The 20,514-nt window shown below is 36.3% G+C and overlaps 1 protein-coding gene across 1 annotated transcript in view; it reads left to right on the top strand.

Annotated features, from left to right (window-relative positions):
- Nucleotides 1–20,110, top strand: part of ppp2r2ab (protein phosphatase 2, regulatory subunit B, alpha b) — a 22,692-nt gene extending 2,582 nt beyond the window's left edge. The window contains exons 2-11 of the mRNA XM_067398093.1: nucleotides 93–234; nucleotides 2,090–2,167; nucleotides 7,099–7,196; nucleotides 7,279–7,444; nucleotides 8,592–8,704; nucleotides 9,529–9,706; nucleotides 11,815–11,979; nucleotides 12,135–12,304; nucleotides 15,189–15,280; nucleotides 18,823–20,110. Of these exons, the coding sequence (XP_067254194.1) occupies nucleotides 228–234; nucleotides 2,090–2,167; nucleotides 7,099–7,196; nucleotides 7,279–7,444; nucleotides 8,592–8,704; nucleotides 9,529–9,706; nucleotides 11,815–11,979; nucleotides 12,135–12,304; nucleotides 15,189–15,280; nucleotides 18,823–19,102 (1,347 nt within the window). The 5' untranslated portion in view covers nucleotides 93–227 and the 3' untranslated portion in view covers nucleotides 19,103–20,110. The remainder of the gene's footprint in view (nucleotides 1–92; nucleotides 235–2,089; nucleotides 2,168–7,098; nucleotides 7,197–7,278; nucleotides 7,445–8,591; nucleotides 8,705–9,528; nucleotides 9,707–11,814; nucleotides 11,980–12,134; nucleotides 12,305–15,188; nucleotides 15,281–18,822) is intronic.
- Nucleotides 20,111–20,514: the final 404 nt, after the last annotated feature.

The raw sequence follows: 20,514 nt of genomic DNA, 5'->3' as shown, positions 1-20,514 counted from the left end.
CAGTAAATGTCATTATTAATCAGATAATCATTCACTTTTATCAATAAATCTAGTTTTACGCTATTAATTGCATTTTGTTTCCTCTTTTCCAGATTGTCAAATTTTTCAAAGTCCAAGAACTTTTATTTTGAAAAACTGCATTTCCGGCGACTCTTTTGGAAATCTTGCCCTGGTCGCTGCCTTCACACTGCTTATCAAGACTAGGGTCCGACATCGCCGCTCTCGCCATGGCAGGTAACTTGGCAAGTTTATGCGCATCTCAAGCAGGGATTGCATGATACCGATGTGATTATAGCAATTGCTTCTATTTGTTCGAGTGAGCGCAGCGGTTGTACTGAACCCATCATCGGCATTACTGATCCACTGACAGTAGCCTAGCCATTTAGCTGCCTCGTTTCCCTCCAGTTAGCCAGCAAATCGGCAAAACTGATTTCAGCCGGTTTTACTCAAAATGTAACGACAGTTTGAGCTCGTGTACAGCAGTACTGGAGCTTCTCTGTTGTCGCGAACGGTACACGGTGCAGGGTGTTGTACTGATGAGCTGCATTTGCGTGGGAATCTGTCTGGCTAACCCACTCATCATTTGTTAGCGGGGATGCGCGGTCAGGCTACGTAATTTTTAATGTGCCGGTTATTAAAATGAATCAGCAATCGGCGAGCACGTCCTGCTTCTCTTCCTCCGTGTATATAAATGTATCACTTTAACTGATATATAAATGTGCTCGATATCTCGGCCTCTTTAAATCACCTCCATTAAACTAGCGAACTTTAACCGGCATTTGCAGAGTCATGTGCAGTCAAACCGCCGCGCGCTTCTCTCTGTGGCTTTAAACCATGAAAATCACCATGATCCGCACGGATGACAAACACAGATGCTTTCCTGTTTATAGCATTTGAGTGCGTCAAAAACAGAAATCTTGTAGCTCAGTCGTGACACTGGGGGGTGGGGGGTGGGGGGGGTTCAGTTTTATGGCACTGATTGAAAAAATATCAGCCCTTCACAGACAGACACTCAAACATGCTTTTACTGCCGATCATGGGCTTAAGAATTGTAATAGTTTATTAAATATTTTAAAGTATTTTTTTTGTATGTGTGTGTGTGTGTATATATACATACAGTGCTTAACAAATTTATTACACCACCTGTCATACTGTCATAAAGAGAACACAAATATTAATGTTTAAAATGTAAAAATTTATTGTAATTTATTAGGCATATATCAAACTGAAACAACTAAATAGTCTTTATTCACTCATAAGTAAAAATGTATCTATTATTTTCAAAAAGACAACTATTGTCAAGAGTCTATGGAGGTTTAGTATATTTGATGCAAAATTACATTTTCTAATTGTTTGAGATTCGTATTGAAAGTGGAAAAATTATAAAATTTATTTTTTGCTGAACTATTCTTCTAAAAAATGCTGACTTTACACTAAAATAAATTTAATTGGCTGTTTAAATAAGTTAAACTCGGCTTTGTTTGTTAGTCATAGTAAAAAAAAATATATATATATATATATATATATAATTTTTTTTTTTTTTTTTTCTTAAATAATTGAGGAAAGACTTTTGTACTTTTAGGTTTGCATGAAATTGTAATGGAGTAAAACGTATTATTTCCACAAATGTAATTGAGTAAAAGCCCTTGTAAAGTACAAATTTACTAAAATAATATTTTGTTTAGTAGTGAAGTACTATTATTCAAATACTTAGGGCGTTTTTTGTTCTTGTCATTTGGACTCCTGTAGCCACTTGTCCTGTGAACAAACCCAACCAGTTTCGCTCTGCTTTAAACGGCCACTCGGGAATTGTCTCAGCCCTTTTCTCCCCCTCATTAAAAAATGATGCAAGATCTAGCATTTCAAATTAATATGAATTGATGCAAGTGTAGACAGTATTTTTTTAGTATTTCCAAATGTTTTTGGCTGAAAAAAAGGTACATTTGTTTATTTAGACGAGAGCTCTCTGCCTCATTTCCTCACTGACTACTGTGCTATATGGAAGGATGATTTATTTTTTTCAATTTTTTTCAATGTAAATGTTCCTCATAGGTTTCTGATATGGCTTTAACCTGTTTTATGATTTCAGGAGCCGGAGGCGGGGGAAACGATGTGCAGTGGTGCTTTTCACAAGTGAAAGGGGCGATCGAAGATGACGTAGCTGAAGGCGAGTACCTGTCTGAATAGTATTTTCCTGTGTAATTGGGCGATTCATGCACCAGACTTTATGCCTATAATCAAAACACAATCAAAGACAATAGTTGTGTACCAAATGTGTTATACACTATACAGTTCTACTGATGGTGGCACCAGCACCTGATTTGGTAGCACCATAAAATCATTAATAATATTACAAGTTTTGTCTCTTGAAAATGCAAATTTGACTTTAGCTTTAGTTGATAGTATCAGTAGTCTGAGCTGGAATGTGAATGTAAATTTATATTCATTTACAAAAACAGTAACATCTGTAAAAATGGCAACAAGCTCATTTTTTTATAGGGTAAAATTTAAATATTCTGGCTGTCGTTGCTAGAATCTCTACTTTTAATAGAATTAACTATTGGTCTTCCATAGTATCATACTTTTGTAGGTGATAACCACAGGTAAAACCACTCATATTACCTCACCACCATGGTAAAATGTAACTATATAGTTTCTGTTTGTTATGAAAACGGTAGCCTAAAGACATCTAGAAGAAATGCTAAAAAAACTGCTATGGCTTAAAGGTGCAGTGAGCAATTTCTGAGAAACACTATTGATATTTATATATCAACCCAAACAAACACACCCCTTCCTTCATTGCTCCACCCCCAAAAAGCACTAACACACAACGCAAGAGTGGATGTTTCTTTGTCATAGCTGAAGCACAGCAAAATAATGCTTCAAATAATAAAGTGAAGATGACGAACAAAAATGAACATACAAAACAAGGTATATAAGCACAAGTTGTTTTTTTTTATAGTTACCTGCAGCACATCAGCTCCAGACAAACAGTGACACTCAAAACCAATATTATTCACATATTGAGCAGAAACAATGCAACCTCGGTGTTCATTTTCAGGCCTTCTCGCTTCGATCTTTCTGTGCTGGAAAGCTTTTCTAATATTTATGCGAGTCCTGAAGCTCTCGCCTGATCATAAACCTTCTTTTCCCAGCGATATTCCTCTGACCTTTTCTCTTTTGTAATATCTCTTTCTGCAGTCTTTCTTGCTCACCCTTTCTCCTACCCCATCATTATTGGACACGCCCCCTACTACTGATTGGCTACAAGTGTGTTGCGCTGCTTGGTCCGACCCACTTTCAGCAGCGTTCCTCACTAATCCCTTGCTGCACCTTTAATAACAAAAAAACTGTGTAATTGCTGGATAAAATGTTTCGTTTAGCTTTTGGCACGTGCTGTTTAATGTTTCTCATAGCAACAGAAATGACAGCGCTTATCAGTTAGAAAAACTGGTAGTGGCACCTGTGCAGCCTTTATCAAAATGGCAAATAAATAGCAAAATGTAACCATTTATTTGAAGTCTGGAGCCCTAAAGTTTTTGTTATCCAACATCAAAGTCTGAAAGCGTCCCATTCCGCTATGCAAGGAAACTGCAACTGTTAAGTACATGAAGTTTCCAACATACCACACTTTAAAGTGCACTACTTGTAGGAATTTTTGGTGTGAATGCTACAAAATTGCATAGAAGTGTGTGTGTGTGTGTATATATATATATATATATATATATATATATATATATATATATATCACAAATTAAAACAACTGTTGTCATGCTTATTAACAGTGCATGTCAATGGTGAAGGCAACAGCTTGACGTATCGAACTAGCTTCCTGTTAACAGCAGGAAATCAAGTGAGAGACTATATGTAGTAGATTGTATGACCTTTAATTCAAGAGTCCTGCTGCCCATTTTGTGTCTGTAGCAACCAATAGGCCGAATTCAGACATTACGTTTGAATGCATGTTAAATTCTACTTTCAAACTAGAAGTAAAATACAATTATGTACAAGGATGCACACAATATCAGTACCATGTTGGTTATAGTCCCTTTTTTTTTTTTTTTTTTTTTTTTTTTTTATCTTTGTCAGTCGATATTGGTTATTTAATTGTGCATTTATCAGTTATCAGCTGTGACATGAGAACAATTATCGGCTTTTCAGTATCTGCTGTGATCAATATATATGTATCCTTATTCATTTTATTTAATAATGTTAATTTAATATTTTTTTTATTTATATGAATACACCTAGCAATACTTTTTACTAAAATTTAACTCAATTATTAAATATTAACTCAATCCTCTCATTAGTGGTGGCGATATGACCAAAATCTTATTTCACAATGAGATTTTTTCACATTAAGGAAATATATCACATTATAGTTAGTTTTTTATTTTTCTTACTAAAAAAAAGAGAACATAATCAAATTAAAAAACGCTAGGACAAATACAATATATAACAGAAATATTAAATAAATTAGGTTTTTCATGTACAGTAGGTTTATTAAACGTAGTTAGAAATGGTACAGAAATTGACTACTCAAATGTAATAATAAAATACTGCATTGTCTTCACTGTATGAAATAAATATAAATGTATTCAGTAGGAATATTAGGCTGCTGTCACTTTAAGAGCGAATGCACGGATCCATAATGATGCACTCCTGAAGGTTCTTGTGCAAAGAAGATCTTTGCCTGAAGTCTCCAGTATAAATTGTTACAGGCTCTTGTGGTAGTTTCCAATGGGATGATCTCTTATCTAAATGTCTTCTGACCTGATTCGGTGACTTTCTTTGAGTTTTGCACACACTGAAATCTAACACAAATCTTTGTGTTAGATTTACACAAAGGTCCCCTACTTTATTATTTTCTCCTATGTTCTTCTGCTCTACTGGTTTAAAAAGGGTTAAATTGGTATGAGTCCGTCTACAGCCCATCCATGACTGAGGCAGCTTTTTCAAAAGCATATATTGCAGCAGGAATCTAGGTTATAGATGTGTGTGTCATTGTTCCTTATTATTTAAAGATTCATCTCATTGAGTCAGTCAGTGACTCTCTGACTTCTGATGTTAAAAATGTTTAGCAATCACACATTAAGTTATGACTTCTGTAAGTGTTTAGCAAAAGCCTAGTGGCTGATAAGTAGGACTGGGTTGAAAATATTGATTTCTTAATCGATTCTCATTTTGATGAACCAATATTGATTATTAAACTTTATTTATTTATTTATTGTGGTCTGAGCAGTGATATTTTACTTTTGCAGTGTTTACCATACATTAGTTTATTTGTCACGTCCTGCCACAATATTAAAGGTGCTCTAAGCGATCCTGGGTGGAGTAACTTCCTGTTGACGTTCGAAGTGTTGTCAAACAAAACAGAGGCTAGCTAGACCCTCCCTCCTCCTTCTCCTCCCCCTCCCCTCCGTGCTTCCTGAAACAGTCATGAACGCGCATTTAAAATCATTCTTGTCGGTTATTGGCTGGAGCATGTTTATTATGATTCGTGGTCCACGCTGCACCAGTTTGTTTTTATTGCCTTTTTTGGAGCTTGTGGCGACTACAGAGACCGCGTTTTTTTTACAGTGTGTTCAGGGGACAGGCAGCTAGTGGATAGTGAGGAGATGTTTGCTGTATGTGACAAAAAATGTTTTGGCCTAGAAACGCGTGACATCACTTAGTGGACCTTTAACATTGACCGCCACAAATGGATTTCAGTGCTTCCCATTCATTAACTAGACTGTGGCAGCCCAAAAATATATTTAAACTTGTCATAATAACATAAAAAGGTTTGTAATGTTGTGTTTTGTGCCATTGCTGACAAACTAAAATCAAAAGCGCGACAAGGTTTTGTGTCCTTATCAAATCGCAACGAGAAGTCGTGATCAGCTCTGCATCTCAGTTTACAGGGAATTAATGCAGTGAACGGAGTTTAACATGCATTTGGGAACGTAGTGGGCACTAGTTACACATTATTTTCACATTTGCATAGTTGACGATTTCACTAGACTTGTAATGAGACACGTTTGTAAACTTGTTTTCAGCCAAAAAAAAAAAAAAAGCTTGACTGCAGTTTCCGTCAAAATAAAAGCTCACTGGTTTATCTCTTTCAAGCATAGAAATTAGAACAAAATGAATTGTTTCATATATTTTTCAGTGCATTTGTTTTACAATATATGGCTATTACTATAATAGAAATAATATTACTACTATGTAGTGTAAAGTAGACTGAGATACTATATCACAGCTATATCAACTAAAAAAACTAAGATGGACACGTCCAGGCAAACCTTTGTTGTGCTTGCTCTTTTGGAATACAAACACATAAAAAAAGTGGTATTTTGCACAGATATTGCCAAAGTATCATGTCCACAAATAGAGGTTGGATAACACTGTGTGCACCACTGATTTTGACAAACTGAAGTGCTAATAAACAATAAATTTCAATTAAAATTCTCACTATTAACTAGTTGCTTATTAGCATGCATATTACTAGGATATTGGCTTTTTATTAATACTTATAAAGCACATATTAATACCTTATTCTGCATGACCATACTCTACATCCCTTAATCCTGCCCAATGCCAAACTTAACAAATGCCTTACTAAATATTAATAAGAAGTAATTAAGAGTTTGAGGCAAAAGTCTTAGTTAATAGTTTGTTAATAGTGAGAATTGGACCCTAATCTAAAGTGTGCCCAAACTTCCTATTGGGAACTAGGGATTTCCCCAAGGACAAATGGAATGCATCAAATGTCTCAGTTTTCAAATTGTCAATTTTATTACCAAATTCAAACAATAAATACTGTTTTGGCTTTAATTTGGTGTGACAGATTACTGTAACTGCCTGTAAGTGGCTTGTGAACCGATCATCTCTTCCTCTTCACTACTAATTACTAGGGATGTAACAATATTGTGGTATCGCGAAAACAAAATTGTCTCGATATTACCATGCTAACATGACTGTATGAACGATATGTCTTCCGGGCAAAAATTGTGAAATTTGTGCCCTACTGTTAAGACGGATAAGATGTCTGTATCGTTTGGGGGGACGAGGGTGGAGTAAATCTAACAAATTTTGTATGCACATCCCATCATACAGCCGACATCATCTCTACTGTGGAGTTCAACCACTCAGGGGAGCTGCTAGCCACAGGGGACAAAGGCGGTCGAGTTGTCATCTTCCAGCAAGAGACCGAGGTAAAGGATCAAGCGATCCCACGCTTTATCTGCTTTCATTCCCACATGTCTTTCTAACAAAAATGCATTTTTCTTTTTCCAGAACAAGAGTCAGCCACAGTGCCGTAGTGAATACAATGTTTACAGCACATTTCAGAGCCACGAGCCTGAGTTTGACTACCTAAAGAGCTTGGAAATCGAGGAAAAGATTAATAAGATCCGCTGGCTACCACAAAAGAATGCTGCACAATTTTTGTTGTCCACAAATGGTTAGTAGAGCATTAGGTCACTGTGTAGTTTTGTTGTTAGCACAGATCAATCAGCTCTCTGTATTTTTCTGAAAGATGGAGATGAATACATAGTGTTAAGCATGAACCCTAGGAGTTCAGGATAAAAATGGGGATTTATGATATATAAAAATGCTAGATTATGTAATTCAAAACAAAAACAAGAAATCAATTAAAATTCTCAAAAAAAAATAATAATAAATTGTTTATTCATTATTAGGGATGTCTGTTTAAAAATTAAGCGCATGTGTTAAAGTATTAAATATTAGTATTAGTAGTATCAGTATTTGCTGAAAATATCCACCAAATGAAGCTCATTTTACTGTGGCTCACAAAAGCATTCAGTAGATTAAGATTTAGTCTTGTCAGGACTTGTCAACAACTACAGTTTTTTTTTGTTTGTTTGTTTGTTTTGTTTGTTTTTTTCTAGCAAATTTAACAGCACAAAAAGCTTTTTATTAACATTAGCTTTCAGTTCTTATATGTGGGCTAACATGACCCTTAATATCAAGTAACTAACACATTTATTCATACTGCAGTTAATGCGGGGAATCTTTTTTTTTTTTTTATCAGTTTAATTAAGATGCTAAATGATTACTGGATCATCTCTAATTGGTCCTATTGGTTTAAAAGTTATGCACTGTAAACATAATGATTTATTTAAAGATACTTATAATACAGCCAATACAGAATCCTCCATATTTTCAACTGGAGATGCATTTGATAACTTCTGTGAGTTGATTTAATCTCAGCAAATTCCCCAGATTTTTGCCTGACTCACTGAAGCGTCTCCATGCTGTCTAAAAATATGAACTCTCTGTTGTGTTATGCAACTGGCGTGTATTTAAGACTCTCTTTTGAATGGACTGAATGCCGATCTTCTGTTCACCCACATGCTGGAGAAAGATCTTTGTGGGAGAGAGTTCATATTAGACATGGGAAAAATGACCAGATGTTTTTAAAATTTGGTGAACTGTCAACGTGATTTGTTAAGCCCAGTCAAGCTACCTCTTTTTATACATAGAAATAGGCTTTGGGGTTTTTTGCAGTTCACATAATTATTTTAGCATGACTTGTAGGCCTGATTCTACATCAGAAGGTGATGTGGTTCTGTACCTTTTGATTACAGATAAAACTATAAAGTTGTGGAAGATCAGTGAACGTGACAAGAGACCAGAGGGATACAATCTTAAAGAGGAGGATGGACGCTACAGAGATGCTTCTACCATCACAACTCTACGGGTGAGTCACGAACGCTTCTCCACACTTTACGCTCAAGAACACTGTATCAACATAAAAACTGCCCAAATGTGATCCTTTCCATTATTCTTAGGTTTGCAGATTTCATGTATTTACGCTATCATTGAGAAGTTTGGGGTTTGTAATATTTTTCTCATATGCTCACCAAGGCTGCATTTATTTGATCATCACTGCAGTATATAGAGCCCTATGAAATCTGTTTTGTTCTTTTTTTTTTTCTGGATTTGTTTTGCTAAAAGGTGGTAATCAAATGAAGGCATAAAACTTTAACAATGTATTTTATATTTTAAAATGTAGTCAAATGAAATTTAATAAAATTTAATTTAATTAAACAATTCCTTTTATTTTTTGGCAAGCAAAATGCTGCACAACAGGGGGTTTACTGTTAAAATTAATTGTTCCGGTCATCACTGTCACATGATTTTTCAAAAATCATTCTAAATATACTGATTTTCTGCTCAAGAAACATTTCTTATTACTATCAATATTGAAAACGGTTGTGCTGCTCTATTTTTGTGGAAAACACAATAGTTTTTTTTAAAGGGTTTTTTGATAAAGTTATTTGAAATGGAAATCTTTTGTAACATCATAAATGTCTTTACTGTCACTTTTGATCAATTTAATGCATCTTTGCTGAATACAATTTTTAATTTCTTAACAAAAAGAAACATACTTTTGAATGGTACTGTATATTTGCAGAAATATTTGAAAATATTCTTATGTCAATCTTATGTCAGTTATAAATTCATTAAGCAGTTTAAAACTTTAGCTGAAATGGCAAATAAATGTGGGAACTCTTTGTGCAGGTTCCGGTATTCAGGCCTATGGATCTCATGGTGGAGGCCAGCCCACGAAGGGTCTTTGCCAACGCCCATACCTACCACATCAACTCCATCTCGGTCAACAGCGACAATGAGACCTATCTCTCAGCAGACGACCTGCGCATCAACCTGTGGCACTTAGAGATCACAGACCGCAGCTTTAGTATCCTATAAAAGTGAAATGGGAATTATTTTGGAGGACATAAAGTAGGATCTCTTTGGTTAAAAGCATTGATTTGGGTTGTGAATGTCTTGTTGAAATGTCTGAAGTAGGGGTGGGGCAAAATATCAATATGAGATATTTTGTCGTCCTTCTCTTTGCGAAAAGACAACCGATAGGCTGTGCCAAATATCGATATTTTAATTAATAAAATAAAGCACTATAAATAGATTTATCTATTCAAAGCATCGCTACTGCAAGGCGGCGCTTGACACATGAATGAGGGAAACGTGAACATAAGGAAACGTGAGCTTAAGAAAAAAAGGTTTTTAACAGGATGGCATACAGCAGCGTGAGTAAAATAGATGCCCCAGCCACGTTTAAATTCAAAGTCTTGACGCACTTTTATACCATTGATGTGACAAAAGTAGACATCTTTGACGCCCTTCATCGAGCGTTTAGATGTACATGGGAGCGTTTTTAAAGCATATATTAGGGATCGGCAGATAGACGCCTGCTTTCAAACGCTATGTAAGCACTCTGTGAGCGTCAAATGGTCTGTTTGCACCTGGTCACCTAGTTATCTGATCATGTAAAGACCAGTGAAAAGTCTCATTTATAAAACTTTGCGTAGATTTCATCCTAAAAGTGTACGTACACGCTAAAGCTAGATTTTGCGTACGCACAAAAAAAATCTGATTTATAAAACCATGTGTACGCCAGAACCTGCGCACAAATCCTTTTATAAATCCCAGTCAGCGGAAGATTGTGCGTACGTACATCTCCACCCTGTCTCCTCCCCGAAATCACCATATATGGAGCTTACGACGCCTAGTTTTACTATGCATAACCTCATCTGCATATCATTTCCATACATATTCCCATCCACGTGACATCCACAGTTAACACCGTCAAAGGTACAAGACAATGGAAAATATTAGATATGGATTATAAATGCCATTTGTGCCACACATTATATCATCCAAAATCCTCTTTATGTTTTAGAATAAATATATCAAAATATCCATAAAAACAAAATTATATAAAATACTTAAGATAAAGGTTTTAGAATAGAGCTGATTCATTCATTTCCACTGGCCAGATAGTATTTTAATAGTTTTAAACAATTCAAATCAAATTTATACAGTTTTGCTGATAAAGTGAATATATCTTTTAGGAAGTTTATAGGCTATTTTTAGTGGAAACAGATCGGCCTACTTATTTCTTGCAGTGTAATCGTCTGTCTCGGCGCGTCACTGACAAAGTATTTTAAAAAGAAAACATGCAAATCTTACAGTTTTCCTCAAATTATATCCTTCAAATGGTAATTGTTAAAGATCCTTCACACGACATCAACACCTCATTATTGGACCTATTCAAACTGGACAACGACCGTTCGACCACCGAATACAGCAGTGTCTTCCATAATATCGAAGTTAAGTGTGCATTGATCATCGTTCTCACTAAAATATTTTGTCATACCATCTGCAGTTTAGTTTAAAGAGGAATTATTGTGCTCCCAGCGCTCCTCGCTGTCATTAAAACAGCGTGTCACTGGAAAAGTGATTGAAAGTAGCACATCTATCTCAATTCATATCACTTTTGTTTAACTTCTGCATAATGTAATTTCAGTGCTTATCGGCAATAGTGAAGTGTAATATTAATGTAAATGTTTATCAAATGAAAATGTGTTTCCACGCGAGTTTAAATCATTCTTTTATTTATTTAAACTGTTATTGTGAAAATGAACTGTATTTATGATTATGACTCATAATGATGATTTAAATTGGTTTCCTTCATCTGCCGTCAGTCCCTCAGCTCACCATCAGTGTCGCACGGCTCAAAGTTTGCTTAAAGCTGCGCACATTCTCCCGTCAAGTTTGTTTTTTGTAGATCACAACCTTTGCATGGGAACTGGCGTATGCACGTTTCCAGCCCCGTTTTGTGCGTACGCACGCTTTATAAATGAGACCCCAGGTCTAAATGCCCTCCGAAATGCATTTGAGACGGATTTAAATACAACCACTTCAGGAGGTGGTCTGATGCTATTTGTCTCCTCACAATTCTCGGTGTGTCGATTCAACTGTTATGTGGCTTTAACTCTGCGTCAGACATTGTGGATATAAAACCAGCCAACATGGAGGAGCTGACGGAGGTGATCACAGCCGCAGAGTTCCACCCTCACCAATGTAACACGTTTGTCTACAGCAGCAGCAAAGGCACCATCCGCCTCTGTGACATGCGTGCATCAGCACTTTGTGACAAGCACTCTAAATGTGAGTTATAAGAGCCAATTATGCCATATGCCACTTAATCCAATGAAGCACTTTAGCTTTGCATTTTGTGTTTTTGTGAATAGTACATACTGTGTCATGCGTCAGTAGTATAAAGGTGTTTGTGCCACAATCATTTTCTCCTCTACTTTGTCTAGTGTTTGAGGAGCCTGAAGACCCCAGCAACCGCTCTTTCTTCTCTGAAATCATCTCCTCCATCTCAGACGTGAAATTCAGTCACAACGGCCGCTACATGATGACCCGAGACTACCTGTCTGTCAAAATCTGGGACCTAAACATGGAGAATCGACCTGTTGAGACATACCAGGTGAAAGTTCATAAATGGAGTAGCTGTGTTGTATAGGGTTGGAAAAATATTTAACGTCCGATAAATTGTGATCCTCATTTCAAAGATATAAGATTTTTTTCTTTACTGAGCCATGTGCAATGTTTCTGCTGAATGGAATGACTTTGAAAACTGTGAAAAGTCGAAATTATAACCTAAATATTAAGATTCAAAACTAAATTGAATAAAATTGAGTTGGTGAGTTCAGTGTTGATACTCAGCCCTAGTACATACCTGCAGACTAGTTGCTTTTCGGTGAAATTCGCCATTTTGAATCAAAATATGTCATTTATGTGAGTCGTGTAGATCCGAAGTTTATTTATTTTTATTTTTTTCGGGGGAGGTCGGGGTGAAATTGAAAGCATGATAAACCTCACAAGAATGAGGTTTATTACTTTCCCATAGACTGGAGTGAGACCATAGACGTCTCTCCAGGTATTACGATTTTGGCGCTCTGTGGCATGACAGATCGCTGAACCGACCATCTCTTCCTCTTTACTAGTTACAACACAAATTAAACATGAATGAACATCCGAAGGTATGTTGAAAGATACAGTACAACTGACTGAAAACTGTATCATGTCACATGTAATCGACAAATCAGTGTTTGAAATGCGGAAAGGCGTCAATAAAACAGCTTGTAAAAATGTCACATTTACCTCAAAAGCTTTTCAATGTCCAAAACCTCATTAGTCAGCTATAAAAATTACCTTAGAGAGGAGCATTTTGCTAAATATTTGCGCTATTCCATATTCATTGTATTTATACTAAACGTGCTTCAATATTGAATGTATAAATCCATTTAATGAAGGCCACCATTTAAATGTTTAGACCTATATAAAAAAATGAGTAGAAACAATTGTCATTAAAAATTTATTATAACATTATTATAAAAACTTCCTTATGTGTATTTTATATGGAAGTAGCTTACAAATCTTTTGTAATTTAAACCTTTAAAATTATAATGAAGTATCAACTGTGGTTCCCTGTATAGTTCACAGCATTAGTTGAGAGAATTTTTTTTTTTTTTTTTTTAATAAAGCACTTTCACACAACTGCCAGTTGATCCAAAGTGCTGTACAATACGGAGATATTGTTTTCTGTATCTGATAGGCCCCAGATTAATCAATACTGAATCAAAGGTAATCAAATCAAAATCTAATCCAATTTTGAAATGTCTAGCCCTAGTGTCTGTCTATATATATATATATATATAATTATTATTATTTTTTTTAATTGAAGCAAATGTTGTTTTTCATTTATTTTCTTATCAGGGTGCACCAAAATGCTTTGTTTATGTGTTAAAATCACAATTTTTCTCCTGGGGGGGATGATACCCAGAGACCCTCTAAAACAGGGGTAGGCAAGTTTTGTCCTAGAGAACCGCTGTCCTGCAGAGTTTAGCTCCAACCCTGAAAAAAAACCTTCGGCTGCCTATAGCCTTAGGCTGCGTCCGAAAACTGGAAAATGCTGCCTTCCGAGGACACATTTCAAGGTAGTAAGGCATCAAGGCACGTCCGAATCCAATGTTGGCTTCACTTCCTCTCTCATAAGATACCTTCCTCAGATCGATTTTTGAAGGAATCATAGATGTATCCTTAGCTGCCTTTGATATCCCACAATCCTGTGCTTTCCATTCTGTGACAGTTGAGCTAGAAAATAAAGATGCCGTCCGAAGGTTGCGTTTGCTGCTCAGTTTGTGTATAAATGTACGATTTTGATCATATTTCAATTTTCTATCGAGAAATGATTACTGTAGTAATTAAATATTTGTTTAGTTCTCACCAAAGCTCGCACTATATTGCTGTAGATCATTAAACTGTTACACTGCCTCAGAAGTCTGTCCGAAATCAATTTCGTGAGGTACCTTCATGCACAAATGCTGCCGTACAAGTCATTCTCTTATAAGATAGCGAGGCAGCAAGACAACTACCTAGGTTTTTGGACGCAGCCTTAGTAATCCTGAAGAGCTTAATTAGCTTGTCCAGGTGTGTTTGATTAAGGTTGGAGCTAAACTCAGCAGGACAGCGGCTCTCTAGGACCAAACTTGCCTACCCCGCTCTAAAACAATTTAGTTTGTAAACATGTCACCTTTTTCACCTCTTTTGAGTTTGCTAGTAATTTAGGAATAAGAATGCAGGTGTTTTATGAAATGTTACTTTAGGTAAAATAAATATTTAAAAATAATAATATTTTATATAAAATATTTTATATTTTATATCAGCATTTTAGAATGTAGTGTAATATTTAAATGATAAGTTGTTGGCAATTGCACTTTATTGTCACATTTCATCTGAAACAAAGTAGCAAATGTGTATGATACTAGAAAATACTAATTAAGTCTACATTAGGGGGCGCTGTCTGCACTTTTTAAAGTGTAGGATTAAAGGTATAGTTCACCCTAAAATAAAAATTGTCATAATTTACTCACCCTCAAGTTGTTCCAAACCTGTATGAATTTCTTTCTTCTGCTTAACACAAAAGATATTTTGAAGAATATGGGTAACCAAACAGGTGATGGTCCCCATTGACTTCCATAGTATGGAGGGAAAAAAAAATACAATGAAAGTCAATAGGGCCTATCAACTGTTTGGTTACTGACATTATTAAAAACTTCTCCTTTTGTGTTCATTCATACAGGTTTGAAACCACTTGAGGGTGAGTAAATGATGACAGAATTTTCATTTTTGGAAGAACTATCCCTTAAAGGTTGAACGTAAAAGTCTGCAGTTTTCAATCATTTGGGAGTGTCTTAACACACCCAGATAGTTATGATTAACATTCATAGGTTAGATGGAGGTCATTATAGATGACTGGAGATCAGAGTTTGTGACCTGCTGTTTTTTGTTTTTTTTGTCTGCCATAGGTTCACGAGTATCTCAGGAGTAAGTTGTGCTCTCTCTATGAGAACGACTGCATCTTTGACAAATTCGAATGCTGCTGGAACGGAAATGACAGGTTAGACCCTTATAAGTCTGTATTATATTATTACAATAATGGAAGAGTTTCCTGAATTGTAAACACTGAAAAGTACTGCTATTTTAAACTCTTGGACTCTTATAAAAGTGTCAGTAAAATAAGGGTCTACTAGAGTGTCTGGAAGCAGCCACGTTGCTGACTTTGCATTTATCAGCTGATGAAAATATGCTGGGGTTTTTTTCCATTTCCAACTTTTTTTTCTTTTTTTGTCACACTGTATTGCACATACAACTTTACACCCAAGTTGGACCAAGTGATAATTAAACTGTCCTCTTTCACATTCAAGTATTGCCCCCTTGAATTGCTTCAGCATACACTACTATTCAAAAGAAGAACAGTATTATGAAATTAATACTTTTATTCAGCAAAGGACACATTAAAATGATCAAAAGAGACAGTAAAGACATTTATAATGTCACAAAGGATTTCTGTTTCCAATAAATGCTGTTCTTTAGAACTTTCTATTCATCAAAGAATCCTGAAATAAATCGTATCACCGTTTCCACAAAAATTATTCATTCATTCATTCAACTTTTATTTCCAGACTCAAGGTCTGGAAATAAAAGCAGCACAACTGTTCAACATCGATTATAAGAAATGATTCTTGAGCATCAAATCATCATATTAGAATGAGTTCTGAAGGATCACGTGACACTTAAGACTGGAGTAATGATGCAGAAAATGTATATAGCTATTTTTTTCTGAAGTTTATAGCGTAGCTAACTAAAGTATTATAGCTTGATTATACTGTAACTACATTAAAATAATGGAAGCTGGCATTTTAACTAGTAAACAGCGCATAAAATGGAATTGGAAAAGAACTATAAGCATGTTCGGAGCAAGTACATACAGGCAAAATGTAGAAAACGTTAAACAGCAGTATGTGGTTACAAGATGAATTGTGACTTATTGTAGGAACGACTGTAATAAGCCTAGTTTGCTATTTAAAACATTTTTCCTGAGATTTAAAACATGAACTTATGTCAGTCAGTAAGGTAGCCTACATTTAGACCAACCACTGATCTTGCATGACTCTCCGTTGGGGCCCAGACTGGCTCTTATCTCAAGGGAACCTCTAATCACTCTTAGGCAGACTGAACAACAGTGATCAAGGTCAGTGGAAGATTGGGTTAGCATGTCATAAAGAGACGTCAGTGCTATTAAACATACTCCTCCTCAACTGTATTAGTCATTAAAGGGTTAGTTCACCCAAAAATTTAAATTCTGTCATTAATTACCCTCATGTTGTTCCAAACCCGTAAGACCCGTAAGTTCATCGTTCGAACACAAATGAAGATCTTTTTAATGAAAACTGAGCTTTCTGTCTTCCTCCATTGACAGCCTACACAACTACCATTTTCAAGCCCCAGAAAGGTAGGAAAGTCATCATAAAAGTAATCCATGTGACAACAGTAGTTTAACTTCAATTATATGAAGTGACCACTTTATTTGCAAAATATTAATCTCAATCGTGCATTCAGAGAGTATCGCAATGCATGCGTGTTTTGTTGACAATAGTTCAGAAGTTGCGTGAATGTGTGTCTGAGATTAATATTTTGTAAATGGTGGTCAATTTTGTTTTTGTTTGTTTTTTTGCGCAAACAAAGCACTCGCGTCGCTTCATAAAATTGAGGTTAAACCATTGGATTCACATGGATTACTTTAATGATGTCTTTACTACCTTGCTGGGGATTGAAAGTGGTCTATGGAGGGACAGAAAGCTCTCAGATTTCATTAAAAAGATCTTCATTTGTGTTCCAATTTGGAATGACATGAATGTGAGTAATTAATGACAGAATTTTCATTTTGGCTGAACTAACCCTTTAACATCAGTTAAGCATATTTAAAGGGATAGATCAACCAAAATTGAAAAATTAGTCGTTTACTTACCCTCATGTGAATCCAAACCTGTATGACTTTGATTAATCTTCAAAACACACATTAAGAGATTTTAATGAAACCTGAGGTTTCTGTCCTTCCATTGAATGTCCAGGTAACCAAAACTCAAAAGATCCATAAAGGTCATAAAGTCATCGTAAAAAGATTTTGTATGAATCAAGTGGTTTAATCCAAGTGATTTGATCACTTTATTCCCCGATTTTCACATACAAGGCTTATGCTAGTACTAGACTAAAATGCATGTTTGAGCTGTTTTAACTGAAAACAACTTGTACTGACATATCTTAAAATATCAGTGCACACCTGTAATGTTTTTTTCAAGTGTACGTTTATAAAAGATACTTAAATGTCCTAATTGAACTAAGGCCTAATCCTTGCTTAGGCTAAACCTCGTCTGTGAAACTGGGCCTAAATTATTTAATTTAGGTGTTTATTCACATATAAACACACATGCATAACCTCACTGGATCCTCTGTGCATGTTTATGTATATGTCATTCTTTAGATATAAATAAAAGCCAAAATCAAATCTTGTTAATCATATAAAGTGATCAAATCTCTTTGCAAGTCTTGGATTAAACCAGGGGTGGGGAACGTTGATCCTGGAGGGCCATTGTCCTGCAGAGTTTAGAGTTTAAAAAAAACACTCACCTGCCTGTAACTTTAGTAATCCTGAAGACCTTGATTAGCTTCAGGTGTGTTTAATTAGGGTTGGAGCTAAACTCTGCAGGACAATGGCCCTCCAGGATCAGTGTTCCCCACCCCTGGATTAAACGGTTCAATTCATATGGATTAGTTTTACGACTCCTTTATCTTAATTTTTGGTTATCAGGACTTTCAAAAGAGACAACAACCTCTCAGGATTCATTAAAAACTAAATGAATTTTTGTTTTATGGTGTGTTCACACTTGTCACATTTGGTTTGATTAAAGCGAACCCTGGTTCGACTGCTCTGTTAGGGAGGTTCATTTGAACGTGTGAACGCTGCCATCTGAACCCTGGTGCGCACGAAACAAGCGGACCGAGACCAAAACAAACACACTCTGGTGCAGTTCAAATGATATATGAACGCAACACGTACCAAAGACATGTAAACGAACCAAAAAACAGGAAGATGAGACCCTAAAAAGGACAGAATCCTCAGGTCATTTGTGTGTTTTGACTCCTTTACACATTTTATAAGCTCTTCATGATTTCCCAGCTGGCCAAAATACCATCATACGCAGGTTACGCACACACAACAAGCGCATTTATCTCAGCACACAGCATTGTTTTGGATGTTCGGTAAGTTCCATCTCAAAATAGGCAATATGTCAAATGTTAAATCCGACCGATCAGGTTGTGAACGTGTCCCTGTGCCTTTAGGTTCGGTATCTTTTGGTTCGGTAATAAAATTGCCAATCTGAACGCTAATTGGACCAGGACTAAATGTGTTGGGTTTTTTTTTTTTTCTTTGGTCCGGACCAAACGAACTGAAATACAAGTGTAAATGCACCCTTAAAAATTAACTAAAATGTCTTATGGGTTTAGAATGACATAAATTCTTCATTTACTTGCCCTCTTTACTAGCCGGATTGGGTTTATTAACAGCATTTTCTTTCTGGTTCGCTTCTTTTGTCTTAGCGTGGTGATGACTGGATCCTACAATAACTTCTTCCGAATGTTGGACCGCACCCAGCGGCGGGACGTCACCCTGGAGGCTTCGCGCGAGAGCTGCAAGCCCCGGCAGGTCCTGAAGCCGCGCAGGGTTTGCGCAGGAGGCAAACGGAAGAAGGATGAGATCAGCGTGGACAGCCTGGACTTCAACAAGAAGATCCTACACACCGCCTGGCACCCGCAGGAAAATATCATCGCCGTGGCAACCACCAACAACCTCTACATCTTCCAGGAAAAAGTGAACTAATACTGTCGTCATGGGGAAAGAAAACCTCCGAACCTCTCTCTCAATGTGGAAAAAAAAAAAAAGATGAACTAGCAAAAATCATTTCTGTGACAACCACCATCATCACATAACCAACCTTGGCCTACTCCAGGACAGGATGAACTAGTCGAGCCAGCTAGCGGCTGCCACAATACTGAGTTAACTGGTTCAAACTGGTCTGGAGAAGAGCGCAACCTGGCTTTGGCCTCTGTGGCACCATGACACGCGCCTTGCTCTGGTGATGTTGTGCCAACATGTGTCTGTACCCTCCATCCCTTTTCCCCTTACCCACAAGTCCGAGCCCAAGGACGAAATGGGCGGCAATCTCTGACAGATTTCAAACATACTTTTTTTTTTTTTTTCTTTAGTTTTTTTGGCTTCGGTTTATTCAAGGTGTCTGTATAAAATTAATTTGAACTCATGTGGATGTGTCCCTGTGTCCTTTAATCCTCGATATGTTGTTCGTGCCATTGTAACCGTTTTTTAATCTTTTCAGAGAAACTGCCAAGTTGTTTAGTTTGTTTTTAATTCTGTTTCAAGAATAAGTGTTTCTGAATTTTTTTTTTTTCTTTTAGATTTTTTTTTTTTTTTTTTTTTTTTTTTTTTTTTTAGTTTACTACTTTATACATTTCATAATGTCCCGTTACACTCCATACAGCTCCAAATGGCCGTGTTTCTTTTCAGAAATCCACGCACTCATACCCACCACCATCACATTGGCCCAAAGAGCTTTTCCTGTTCTTTTTTTGTGGCACAGACAGCATTGCCGTGTTTGCTGTAGTAGTCTAACATCTACATTTGTTCAAGCACATGCACTCCAGTTGGACTGCTCACTCATGTACGAGTCATTCAGCCTTACAGGGTTTATTTTCCTTTGTGATCCATGCCCGATTTCTGTCTACACTCTCTCTATCTCAAGAGTTACAAGTTGAGAAAGATTATAGAGATTATGATAATGAAATGGTATTTATAAACGGAACAAACAATTAAACGAGAGTCGTGTCCTCTTCTTTGAAATTTGCAAAGATTGCTTAGTGCAAAACTGAAAAGTATTTGAGTGACGTCAAACCAGTATAGAATATTAAATGCTACTGTGAACAATAACGAATGTTCTACTGTTAAATATTTGCATTTATTAGGATTTTTAAGGGTTGCTCCAAGCATTTTGAAGGCAAATATCCTCTCTCAGATGATCAAGATTATGGATCAGCAGCATTGATGGGATCTTTTTAATACGTGATTCAACAACAAAAGCATAGTGAAGGCAGAAATGGGCTCACAAAATGAGACATTTCATCCACGTCAGACTTATGGCAAGCTGTTTTACATTTATTCCTTATGACTAGTTCCAGTTGTTCCTGGTACCAATTCCAGTTTTACTATTTAAGTAGCTT

The sequence above is a fragment of the Chanodichthys erythropterus genome, chromosome 10 (genome assembly GCF_024489055.1).
Source record: "Chanodichthys erythropterus isolate Z2021 chromosome 10, ASM2448905v1, whole genome shotgun sequence".
Lineage (NCBI taxonomy): Eukaryota > Metazoa > Chordata > Actinopteri > Cypriniformes > Xenocyprididae > Chanodichthys > Chanodichthys erythropterus.
The sequence above is the reverse complement of the archived record's forward strand: the minus strand, read 5'-3'. Positions and strand labels throughout refer to the sequence as shown.